Source organism: Ursus arctos, unplaced genomic scaffold (assembly GCF_023065955.2).
Source record: "Ursus arctos isolate Adak ecotype North America unplaced genomic scaffold, UrsArc2.0 scaffold_15, whole genome shotgun sequence".
NCBI classification, from domain to species: Eukaryota; Metazoa; Chordata; class Mammalia; order Carnivora; family Ursidae; genus Ursus; species Ursus arctos.
This window is the reverse complement of record NW_026622819.1, coordinates 62,238,749-62,250,566: the sequence shown is the minus strand read 5'-3', so window position 1 is coordinate 62,250,566 and position 11,818 is coordinate 62,238,749. Positions and strand designations below refer to the sequence as shown.

The window sequence follows — 11,818 nt, the reverse complement described above, 5'->3', positions numbered from 1 at the left end:
ACCCCGGGGGTGATGGGAGCAGTACCTCTTCCGGGTACACAGGAGGGCCGTGGTCATGAGCACGATGACCAGCAGCAAAGCCACTCCCAGTCCTGTGGTGACACCGATGAGCAGCTTTGGCAGGTCCGACTCCTGGCTCTCCTGGGAGCCCTGGAGAAGAAGTGTGAGGGAGGTTGTGGGTGGACACCCCCCCCCAACTCCCGCATTAGCCCCGCCGAGCGGACACTCACCAGCACCACCAGCCCCAGCTGCAGCAGCTGCATCAGTGAGTCCTGGTCGTTCCGGATCATCCTGGCCACAGAGTCCCACTCAGACCCGAGGGACACTGGCATGCCCCAGGCACTTTGCTCACCCTCCTGCCCGCCCCAAGGGGAGCCCCACTCACACACTCAGCTCATCAAGGGTCAGGGCTGTCCCATTCGAGAAGACAAAATAGGCATCAAGGTAGGAACGGCCCCGGGCCCTGGAATGGGGGAGGGGTAAAGAGTAAACAGTCCAGAACCACCCAACAGGCCCCTCATGCTGCTGTTTCTCATCCTCACTCCAACCACTGGGCCTGTGGGCACTCACCGAGCCGTGGATTCTATGTCCTGAATGCTCACAACATAGACAGTAGTCCTGGTGGCCTGAACGAGAGCCCTGAAAAGGGGGCAGATGTCACAGAGGCGTAGGGTAGGGGCCTTAGGCCAGGCCTGTGGCCAGGACTCTCCCAGTGGGAATTAGGAATTGTGTGAATTAGAAAGGGGTGCCTCCTCCGGCCAGCTTCACTGTCTACTAAGATAGCACCTCTGTGCAAATTAGACAAGACAGGCCCTTCCTCTGGGGCTGGGTTTAGGACTGAGCAAGCACAATGCCCTTGTGCAGTACACAGCCTTCGCAACTATACATGGAGGCCCTGTTTAGGCCTCGCTCTGCCCAGCCAACCCTAGGCTTCTAGGAGCACTGGGAAAGGAAGTGCAGGTACAGGTACAGATAGAAGACAGGGACAAAATCAAGTGCAGGTCAGGGACAGGTTTGACATATATTCCGTCCAGGTCTTGTCAGGGACCAGACTCCCAGGCCCTGTTCTTCCCCACAGCCCCCTCTAGGTGCTCCAAACGTACGCGGTAATCTCGTCCATGTTGGCGCCCACCTCCTCCTTGGTCATGGAGAACTGCAACCTCACACGCAAGCTTTGGTCCACAGTGAAGAGCTACAGGAGGGAGGCGTGGGGCACATGAGGCACAAGGGACCCAGGAGCTGGCAGGGGGTCCCGGGGCTAGAGACAGGGCCCAACACTCACGTCCAGGGTGATTTTGGCTTCCAGAGCAGGACCCACTGAAGGTGTGTCCCGGGCCTGGACTGTCACTTGGTAAGCGCCTTGGAGAGTGGAATCAAGGTTGGTCACCAGCCTATTGAAGACAGATGAGCACAGCTCAGTCTTGGTACCCAAGCTGGAGTCTTCTGGAACCTACTTACACCCCCCAGGGTGGGGAACTCACTGTCTTGGGACCCCCTTGCCTCCCCCCCATCCAGGGGCTGCCCACAGTTACTCAATGCTGCCAGTGAACACGTTGGCCTCCGAGGAGGTAGTGACCCGGAAGAAGCCCTGGAAAGGGGTCGTGGCCCCATCCTTGGTGATGAAATCCACTTGGAGGATGGAGAACAGGATGGCCCCGTTATTCCCTGAGTCATCGTCTCTGGCCTGGGAGAAAGAATGGACAACACCTAGGGGCCAGGCCAGGCACCCCTCCACCCCCAGCAGGAATCGGCAGCTGAGATGGCCTGGGAGGCTGGTCCCAGCATCTCCATCAGCCTCCTCCGGGCCGCCCCCAACTAAACAAACACCTTAAACGATGCGCTTGCTTTGCAAACCCAGGATTGGACAAGTCCCTGCTTCTGGCCCCTAACTCAACAAGTTGCTCTCCAAAGTCCATCCCATGTGGAAATCCTGCCCTGCTTCCCCCCCCCACCCACTGCCACACACACACACACACACACACACACACACAACCATACAGACACTCAAATTTCCTGAGCACCTACTGTGTTCCTTCCCTTAAATCCCTCATTTCAGTGTTTACTGACATGAGTACAAATTTCCCTAGTGGGCCATGAAATGATTGGAGGAGACGGCATAAATATTCTTGTTAATTCTGGTGCCTTTTAGAGAAACATATAGCCAACACACAGACCCGTGAGCCCACTGTTCAGAATGAGACCAAAGCTGGTGATTAAATTTCAAAAAAAGAGTCAATTTAAAGAAAATGGCTCCAGCCTATGGCCACACTCACGACATGGGAATGCAATTGGCTGAAGATTGGAGGACTCTTTAAGGCTTGAAAAAACCTGGAGAGAGAATTACTATCCCCATTTAATGAGAGGAAACCAGGGCTCTGAGGGAGACCCTGTCCTGCTGAAGACAGCTCGAAGTGGGGAAGGCTGGCCTCCTCCCATGGCACAGGGAGGGGCGCACATACCCCCAACCTCTTCACCCCACACGTCACTGCCAGGACCTGCCAGCTTCTTTCAGGAGAGAAACTGAGCCCCAGGAGTGCAGGCAGCACCCCAGGTCAGTAAGAGGCCCCACCAGACCCGGGCGCCTGGGCTGTGTGGGAAGCCTCGCTTGCCCGCGTGGCACGCCCAGCACCCTCTAACAAACACTCCCACGTCCGACGCCGTAAAACCCTGAAAGTATTTTTATAATTTCACTCTGGAAATTATGTATCTGCAAGGAACTCATTTAGTTTACAGTTGTTATGATTTGTCTGTATGACTCAAGAATTGTGGTGTAGTGAAAAAAAATCTAGCCTACGAATAGTTTTTATGGTCATGAAATTTTTATGACAACCAAATGACAATTAAAGGAGTTTAATCCTATCAATTAGGCAAGTGTTCATCTCCATTCTGGGGTTTTCTTTTCATATGTTGGAGCCAATAAATTTCCTTTCTAGTGTTAAAACATTTTGGGGGCAGCCAAAAGGCCTGAAGGCCTTGGTCCTGTGTCTCCCGGGGCTAATGTGATGGACAAAGGCAGGAGCCAAGGGCTTACCTGGACAGAAGCCACCTGCTGGTTGGGCACCACAAGTTCTGGGATGATAACTACAAGTGTGGACAAGAAGGGGTCAGTGGGGTCAGGGCCAGCGCCCACCTGGCTGAGCGCTGATCACAAGCCCAGCTCAGGATGCAGTCTCCCCAAACCTTCCCTCAACCTCTCTACCATCAAAACCCCCCATTACAACAGCCTCTGAGTCATCAGTTAGCAGCTCATCCGCCTCCCATTGTGCAGATGGGGAAACTGAGGCCCAAAGAGGGAGGCCCCGGCCCAGGGTCCGATATGAGTTGGGGCAGAGCTGCGGTCTCCCCTCCTGTTGAAGGCCTTCCTTTCTTTCCAAGGGCGCTAAGGGGGGTCGATGTGAGCTGCTCAAAGGAAATCCCGGCCGAGTATGGAGGGAAAGGCTGGCCGCTTACCAAAAGTCTTATTGGCAGGCAGAAAATAGGGAGCGTTGTCATTCATGTCCTCAATGGTGATGGCGAGGCTTCCTAGAGGAACAAGGTTGGCTGGTTCTGGCCTCTAGGCAGAGGCCTGACCCAGAAAGCCTGCACCTCAGCCATGCCCCCCCCCCCCCCGCTGCCTCCCTCCCATGCATCTCCTATGCACTGCCCCCTGCTCCTGCCCTGGGGCGCTCACTCAGTTTCCTCTGCGGCACAGAGTATCCTCCCCATACCTCAGAGAGGGTAGCACCTTGTCCGAGATCATCCGGCCGGGACAGCCCGGCCCGGGTACATGCCACCTGGCCACTACATGAGCCTGACGCTTGCTAGCTGTGTAAGCTGGGTTACTGATCTGGCCGCCGTCTGCCTCAGTTTCCTCATTTATAAAACTGGACAGGGATCCCCTACCCCACCAGTTGTGTGGGAGTAACATAAAGACGTGTTTTTAACGGTGCCTGGACCAGCTCTCGGCTGCGGGACGGTCTCAAAGCAGGCGACTGTTAATATGGTTCTTCAAGCCGTCACAATCAGAGGGGGGTATGAGCACCCAAGACACCAGCGAGTCTGTGCCAGGCACCGCGCTAAACGCTTTTCTCACGTGTTCTTGTCTTCGCGGTCAACCTACTGCCCAGCGCCACTTGACAGGTGGGGATGGAAACTTAGGGAGGTGTCACAACTTTCCCGGTGACACAGCTGCTAAGACCTGGGGCCGGAAGTCGGACCCCAGCCCGTGGCCCCCGTGCCACAGCCTCCCGAGCCCGGCGGGCCGGGCCGCCTCACCATTGTCGCTGTAGGCCAGGAAGCGGGGGTCCGTGGTGAGGTCGCAGGCCCGCACGACCAGCGTGACCAGGTCACAGGTCTCATAGTCAATGGCCTCACTCTGCCTGATGAACACCGAGCCGTTGGCCAGCACAGAGAACCAGCCATGGCACAGGCTGCCCACGTTGACCCCAGCCTTGGTACAGATGACGTTCACAAGTTGTACCTCCAGCTGGGCCATGGTATCCACGTCCCGGGCAATCACCTGGGCCACCAGGCCATGCTGTGAGCCGTTCTCAGCTACGCGGATGCCCCGGAGCGAGGCTGAGTCCAGAGTGGGTGCTTCATCATTCACGTCCTCCACGGCCACAAAGACTTTCGCCGTGGCCTCTTTCCCCTGGGGGTCTGGGTTCTCGGCACTCACTGTCAGATTGTAGGCGGCCTGTGTCTCATAGTCCAGGCTCACGTCCGAGGGCAGCCAGAGGTGGCCCTCAGCCCACCCAGACCCCAGCAGCGAGCCTCGGAGCACGAAGTTGTTGGCGCCGCTCCCCGACAGGCTGAAGCTGATGCGGTTGTTGGCTTCCGTCTGATCCGCATCCCAGGCCTTCACCACGCCCACCAGCTCTCCTGCGGATGAGGGCAGACTTCACAGGGACCCTGGCCCAGCCACGGACGCTTCCTCTGCCCTCGCCTCCCTCAAGTGCCCCTGGGAGGGTCAGATGCCTCACTGGGCCCCAGCCCCAGTGCCCGGCCTGACTCAGAAAGGACTTACCTGGGTCCCTCTCCTTCACCGAGAAGGAATAGACGGACTGGTTGAAGATGGGCAGGTTGTCATTGATGTCCTGCGGGCAGAGGAAGTTCTGAGCCCGGGGGCCTCAGGAGCCCCCACGGTTCAGCCTCCCCAGAGCCAGACTGAGAAGCTCGCGTTTCCTCTGACCAAGGCACAGACTCTCACTCGGCGTCTCCTCAGTTCACAGATGAGAAAAGGGCCTCTGAGAGGAGAGAACTAGCCCAGGGTGCACACCTGGGGCTCGCAGGCCTGTGGCAGGACCTCAGAAGTTAGTTTTACACGTTCAGGGAGCCCCAGCTCCTAAACCTGTTTCTCCAACCACAACTCAGAGCCATCTCAGACTCTGCTCTCAGGAAGGGTGGTTGAGTCCCTATCGGTGTCCCTGTCTGGCCCAGCTTGACTCCCCATCTCTCAGATTTATTGTGTTGGTACCAATACTGCTGTTTCCACAAAGGCCCCATGGCCCAAGCTTTCCCTTGTCCCCTCTTTTCTCCCGTCCCTCCTGAGCTCAGGTGACCCCAGGACACTTGCTCTGTGCTCAGGCAGAGCTGAACTCCGGGCACCTGCCAAGGCTTAGGCCTGGCCCTGGCCTTAGATGCCCACTGTTTTCTGTTCTCAACTACCCTCTCCGGCCCTGGCCACCCACACCTACAGAGACTGCCACTGCTGTCACCGCACGGAGCTGCCTCCAAACTGCTTCCTCCCCAAACACCGGTGTATGCTGGGGGTGCCCTTGGCTTTTCCAGCCCTTCCCCGGGGCAGCCCACACGTGTCTGCTTCTGCCTTCAGCTTTTTCTAAAGAATGGTTCAACAGACATCTTTGAAAACAAAGCCATCTCCCCCTTAACTAGATGTATTTTCTGCTGGTGATTTCCCAGAATGGCGTTTCTGGCTCAGTGCATGTGGCCAGCTGCTTCCTAAGTCACAGGGGTGGCAAGAGCGCAGCTCTGAGTTAAATCCAGCCCCGCCTCTGCCTCACATGTGACTTGACTTCTCGGAGCCTCAGTGTCTTCATCTGCAGGATGGGGTCATAGTCCCCACTCTAGGGGCGGTTGTGAGGACTAGTTTGGGGGTGTGAAAGGACCTACTCGCTCACTAAACACAGTTCTGCTTTCTTCCTTCTTCATGGCCTACTTCACCCCAAGGACAGCTGAACAAGCTGACAAGTCCTAATTCGGCTTCTGTTTCTCCATTTTCCCTGAGGTCTCCCTCTGATCCTTGCAGGAAAGCAGCACATCCCACCCCAGTGGCACACAGGGCTGCACTGTGGGGTGGTGTGGGCTGTGCACTGCACAGGCTTAGGGGGCGCCATCCACATCACGGGCATTGTAGAGGCGCCCATTTGTTACAACGTTTTTGTAGAGGAACGTGCCCTGTGGGCTGGTGGCAGCCTAAGAACCAGACAGACTGGGTTCAAAACCCCATTCTGCGGCCCTAGACAAGCCTCTCACCCTCCGTGCCTCAGTTTCCTAATCAATAAAATGGTAATAGGGGCGCCTGGGTGGCTCAGTCGTTAAGCGTCTGCCTTCGGCTCAGGGCATGATCCTGGCGTTCTGGGATCGAGCCCCGCATCAGGCTCTTCCAGTGGGAGCCTGCTTCTTCCTCTCCCACTCCCCCTGCTTGTGTTCCCTCTCTCGCTGGCTGTCTCTCTCTCTGTCGAACGAATAAATAAAATCTTTAATAAAAAATAAATAAAGAAAATGGTAATAACCATCCCTACCTTGCAGGGCCAGGTGTGTAGTAAAACCTGTAAGTGCTGATTTCCCCCTTCTCTTTACCTTGAATGGCGGTGAGGTGATAGGAGAGTTTCAGCAGAACTTTGGGAATGGTAATTAGAGTCAATATGGTAAGAAGTTGCTGCCCTATCTGTAGGAGAAACGTTCCAAGGCCCCCGGGGGATGACTGAAGCCACAGGTGGTACCAAAACCTGTATACACTATGTTTTTTCCTATACGTACATACCGGTGATAAAGTTTAATTTATAAACTAGGCATCGAATATACTATATATTCTATATATAGTAGAGATAACTCATAATAAAATAACTAATAATAACTAAAAATAAATAGTTAATAATAACTAATGATAAAATAGAACAACTATAACAATATACTGTGATAACAGCCAATGTGAATGTGGTTCCTCTCTCTCTCTCCAAATATGCGATTGTCCTGTACTCGTCCTACTTCTTAGAGATGATGACATGTGCACGCGATGAGATGAAGTGAGGCGATGACGTGGGCATTGTGACGTCGCTAGGCTGCTCCTGACCTCCTGACGATGTTACGTCAGAAAGGGGATCATCTGCCCCCGGATCGCTGCTGACTGCCGCTGACCCAAACTGAGCAAAGTGAAACCAGGAAACGCGGAGGTCGGTGGCAGGGGGTGACTGCGTACACTGAGTACCTTCCTTGGGTCGGGCACTCTGCAAAGCACTGTCCATTCGTTAACTCACTTTCTGGTATTTTTATCACCATTTTACAGGTGAGGGACTTGAGGGCACAGGGAGGTTGAGTGATTGCCTAAGTCCACACAGCTGAGCCAGAACCCTAACCCAGGCAGCCTGCTTCCAGAACTCTCTTGCCCACACGCTGCAAAGGGCAGAAATGTGACTCCAGTTGGAGGGGTGGGGGCTCCGGCCGTCTGCTGGGAGCTCTCCAACACAGGGCCCGTCCTGGCACCCTGCCTGCGGCTGAGCCAGGCCTTACCTCCACGTTGATGGTGACGTTAACTTCAGTGCTGAGGACAGGCACGCCACAGTCAGCCACAAGCACGGTCAGCACAATCCGGCCCCCCAGGGTAGGTTCAATGGCCTCTCGGTCAAGGGGCCCCAGGTTTCTGAGGATCCCTTTATCAGGGTCCACCGAGAAGTTGTGGCTGTAGGGGCCCGGCAGCAGGCTAAAATGCAGACGGCTGTTGTTGGTGTCGGGCTGATCGTTGTCCTGAGCCTGTGGGAGAACCAGCATCCGGACATTAGGTCTCAGGGGCTCCCCAGCTCCCCAGCGCCTCCCCTGCAGCCTGGCCTCCCCCTCCAGCACTGGCCCATAAAGGCAGTAACTGGGCCTAATGCCAGTGGGACACTGGCCAATCTCTCAGCCGCAGTCTCCCATCAAAGAGGGTCCGATCAACAGCTTGCAAGAGCTTCTGAGGTCTTAAGCCCTGAGGTCACTCATCGATCCCACAAACATTCACTGCATACCGACCATGTTCCCGGCCCTGTTCTAGATGCTGGCACTGAGTCATGAGCAAGACGGTGCCCTTACGAAGCTGAGGTTCTAGTGGGGAGGAGGCGTGGGGCAGTATAGCATAGATATTCAAAATTCAAAAACAAGTATAAAATAAGTGTGAAGTCCAACGAGATTCTGGTTTTCCCACAATGACTACTTCAGTGCTGTTTTTTAAAACAGCTGATTCTTCACCCAATTCATGTGCGTGCGTGCGTGCATGCGTGCGTGTGTGTGTGTGTGTGTGTGTGTGTGTGTGTTCCTGGCCTGCCAGGGTTCTGAATGTGTGCTTGGTTTGCCTTTGGGGTGATCCAGCATGAAGAATACAGCAGGTTTGTCCCCGGGCCTTTGCATAAGCCTTCCCCTCACCCTGAATGCCCTCTACACCTCTCTGTCTGACTCCAAGCCAGGTTGGTGATTCCCCAGGGCCTCCACATCCTTGGAGCTATCTTCAACACAGCACAAGTGACACCCTTGGGTGTGTGGCACCCTCCCCCTAAATGAGAGTCACGTGGGGGCAGGAATTATGGTGGATTCATCTCAGGGGACTGGGGCCCAGCAAAGGGCCTAGTGCACCACAGGTTATCAGCAAATGTGGCTTTGAATCCAGAGCTGGGCTACTCTGACTTGGAACCTCGTCTTGTCCCTTCCTCCTTGCCCATCCCCCACCTTCAGCTCTTTCATTTCAGTTCCTTTGGGATCTTGTGTATTAAATGCCTCCTGTACAGGCAGCCAGAGGTGGTTTTTCCAGAAGCCTGAGCCTGTCTGTTCACCTCTCAGCACTTTGAATTCAGGCCAATTAATTCACCAAGCACTTCTCAGAGCTCACGCTGGGCGCTGTGGTTACAGCAGCAGATCTAAAATGCTCCTGCCCCAAGGAACCCACAGACCGGAGCAGCAAGAAGAAAAGGCCCAGGTTTCAGGGCAGAAAGGTCTGAGCTCTGGCTTCAGGGCTGCCACCTACTGGCTGTGCGAGCCCAAAAAAGTCACTTAACTTCTCTGGCCTCAGTGTTCTCCGTCTGAGAATTGGGGAGCATTAGAGCATCTGCTTCACAAGTCAGTCAGGACACCGGGGAGGGGACTGTGCTCTGGAGACCTCACAGCCCCGGGAGTAGGAGTGCGCTCTGTGGCCACGTGATTGCCATTCTGAGGACCTGGTTTCTTTCCCACTTCTTCCAAGGCCCCCTTTCAGATGACTCCGGGAGAGACTTGCCTCTGATGTTGTCTGGAGCCAATGGTGAATTTTTACCTCACGGACCCTGTGAACCTGGCCACTGGTATTTCCTTTTTTGCACTGGCTATCAGGAAGCCCAGAACTGAATTTTCAGCTCCCCTCCTGGCAATTGTGTGGTTCTGGTTCTAACTTTACCTTTGTGCCCGTTAGCAACACCATTCTCGTTTTCCCTTTTTCCTTATTTCTCCGTTTTTTTTTTTACCTGACTTTTTCATCAAAGTCACCTCAAATCCTTTTTGGAATGAGACAGGGGCTGGAATTAAAGAGCAGTATGTTTTTGAGGACATGCTCTGTGCTGGGCTTTGTGCTGAGACCTTTACATGTATTATCTCATTATTCCCCAAGTGACCCTAGGAACAAGGACCATGATTGTCCTCGTTTTCCAAAGAGGAGACAGAGGCCCTGAGAGACGGATAAACATTCTCAGGACCCCAGAGGAGACCCCAGACTCCAACCCAGGGCCAGCATGACTACAGAGCCAGGCTCGGTCCCCCGCCCCTGTCCCAGCCGCCGAGTCCAGGCCGGCCCGCACCTGGATGGTCACGAAGACGTCGCCCTCCTCCTCCTGGACAAAGATGTTATAGGAGCCGCTGACCACAGGGGAGTTGTCGTTGATGTCCAGCAGGACGACGTGCAGCGTCGTGGAGCCCGACAAGTTCCCACCATCTGTGGCCTGCAACGTGAGGTAGTACTCGGCCTGCTGCTCTCGGTCCAACAGGTCGCTGTTCCTCACTGTCACTGTGCCCGTGTCCGGATCCACCGCAAAGATGTCTGCCCTGCTCAGCATGGCCAGAGGCAGCAAACAAAGATACGGGACACCCCCTTCAGTTAGAGTTTCAGGTAAACCACGAACAACGTTTTAGTGTGCCCCACGCGATATTTGCCACCTACTTATACTAAACAAATTATCTGCTGTTTATCTGAAATTGAAACGGAACCGGGTGTCCCATAGTTCACCTGCCTGCTCTAGCCCCACCGCGAGGCAGAGAGGCAGGGCTGGGCCTCGCTCGTCCGCCTGCCCCCTGCCCACCCTGAGACCTTACCCGCTCCCTGGAAGCAGGCTGTAGGTGATGCGGCCCCCCTCACCCGTGTCGGGGTCAAAGGCCTGTGAGGCAGAGAGATAGGCAATGGAACATGGTTTGGAAACGATGGCACTCACTGCCAGCCACACAATCGAAGAGGACAGGGCTATCCTGCTTCCTGTCACAGAGGGAGAAGGCCCAACGCACTCCGATTCACAAGCAGACACCCCCCCACACATGCGTGTGCACTGGCTCAGGCCTGAGGACATTGGATGATACCGAGACTTGGGCAGGGTCACGGTCCCCAGGTCTGCCCTTCCCCGTGTCTCGACAAGCCCAGCCCCACGGGGTCCCCACCACTCACATGGATGCTGTTGGTGACCACAGTGCCGTTTGCACTGTGCTCCTGGACGCTGAGGTTGTACAGGCTCTGGGGGAATGTGGGCCTATGGTCATTAATGTCTCTAAGGTGGATGGTCACCAGGGCGACGGAGGCGTTCCCACTGACTGAGTCCGTAGCCATGACCTAAGGACAGAGGAAGAAGCAGCAGCAGTGGGATCAGAGTGCCCGTGGACTGTGCTCCCGGGCGCCCCAGAGCGGCCCTCACCTGCACAAGCATCACCGTCTTCGTCTCGTAGTCCACCAGCTCGGGAGCCCTCACCAGCACCTGCACGTCCACGGAGCCTGCTGCCCGCTCGGGGGAGACGCTGAAGGCTGCGGCATCAGGGCCCGCCACGGTCAGCAGGAAGGTGCCGTTGCTGCCCTGTGGAGACGGACCTGGGGTATAGTCGAGAACCCAACCCCTGCAGTGCACCAACCTGCATCTGGCCCCTAATCCCTGGAGCCCATGAGAGGGGACTTTTAAAAGACTGCGGCAAGAGGGCCCTGGGGAAGCTGGGCTGCTCACTGTTCCCTGCAAATGTGGGCTCATCAGGAGAAGATGTCCCCAGGTGCCTGGGCTCCTGCCTTGGGCTGGAAAGACAGAGCCTGGACATACTGCCCTCACTCCTGGAAGACATCACTGAGTCTTCTTTACCAACCCCCACTCAACACGGTCCACCACCCATACCGACACCAAACACCAGCAACACCCAGCATCACCCCATTACCCACACCACCCTCCCTTCCGCACCCCTTCCACCTCACTCAACTACAACCACCAAATCAACACACCCACCCACCTACCACCACCCAATACCACCCTCCACCCCACATTTTGTACCAACTCAACATCACCAAATACTACCAAACACCGTCCGTAGGTGTTCATTGCTCAGTGCCACCAGCTCACCCAGCACTCAATACCCACCCCAC

General features: G+C 55.6%; 1 protein-coding gene across 3 annotated transcripts in view; it reads right to left on the bottom strand.

Moving 5' to 3' along the window:
• The window catches only part of CDHR2 (cadherin related family member 2), a 36,152-nt gene that overhangs the window by 3,721 nt on the left and 20,613 nt on the right, over positions 1-11,818 (bottom strand). For all 3 annotated transcript variants that reach the window (XM_048224378.2, XM_057312349.1, XM_057312350.1), the window contains 16 exons: positions 11,112-11,267; positions 10,868-11,029; positions 10,525-10,586; positions 10,014-10,257; positions 7,732-7,971; positions 5,006-5,075; positions 4,255-4,860; positions 3,451-3,522; positions 3,032-3,081; positions 1,533-1,684; positions 1,283-1,391; positions 1,104-1,192; positions 571-639; positions 386-463; positions 231-291; positions 26-150 (listed from right to left, as the gene is read on the bottom strand). In XM_048224378.2, coding sequence (XP_048080335.1) covers positions 26-150; positions 231-291; positions 386-463; positions 571-639; positions 1,104-1,192; positions 1,283-1,391; positions 1,533-1,684; positions 3,032-3,081; positions 3,451-3,522; positions 4,255-4,860; positions 5,006-5,075; positions 7,732-7,971; positions 10,014-10,257; positions 10,525-10,586; positions 10,868-11,029; positions 11,112-11,267 — 2,345 coding nt within the window. The remainder of the gene's footprint in view (positions 1-25; positions 151-230; positions 292-385; positions 464-570; positions 640-1,103; positions 1,193-1,282; positions 1,392-1,532; positions 1,685-3,031; positions 3,082-3,450; positions 3,523-4,254; positions 4,861-5,005; positions 5,076-7,731; positions 7,972-10,013; positions 10,258-10,524; positions 10,587-10,867; positions 11,030-11,111; positions 11,268-11,818) is intronic.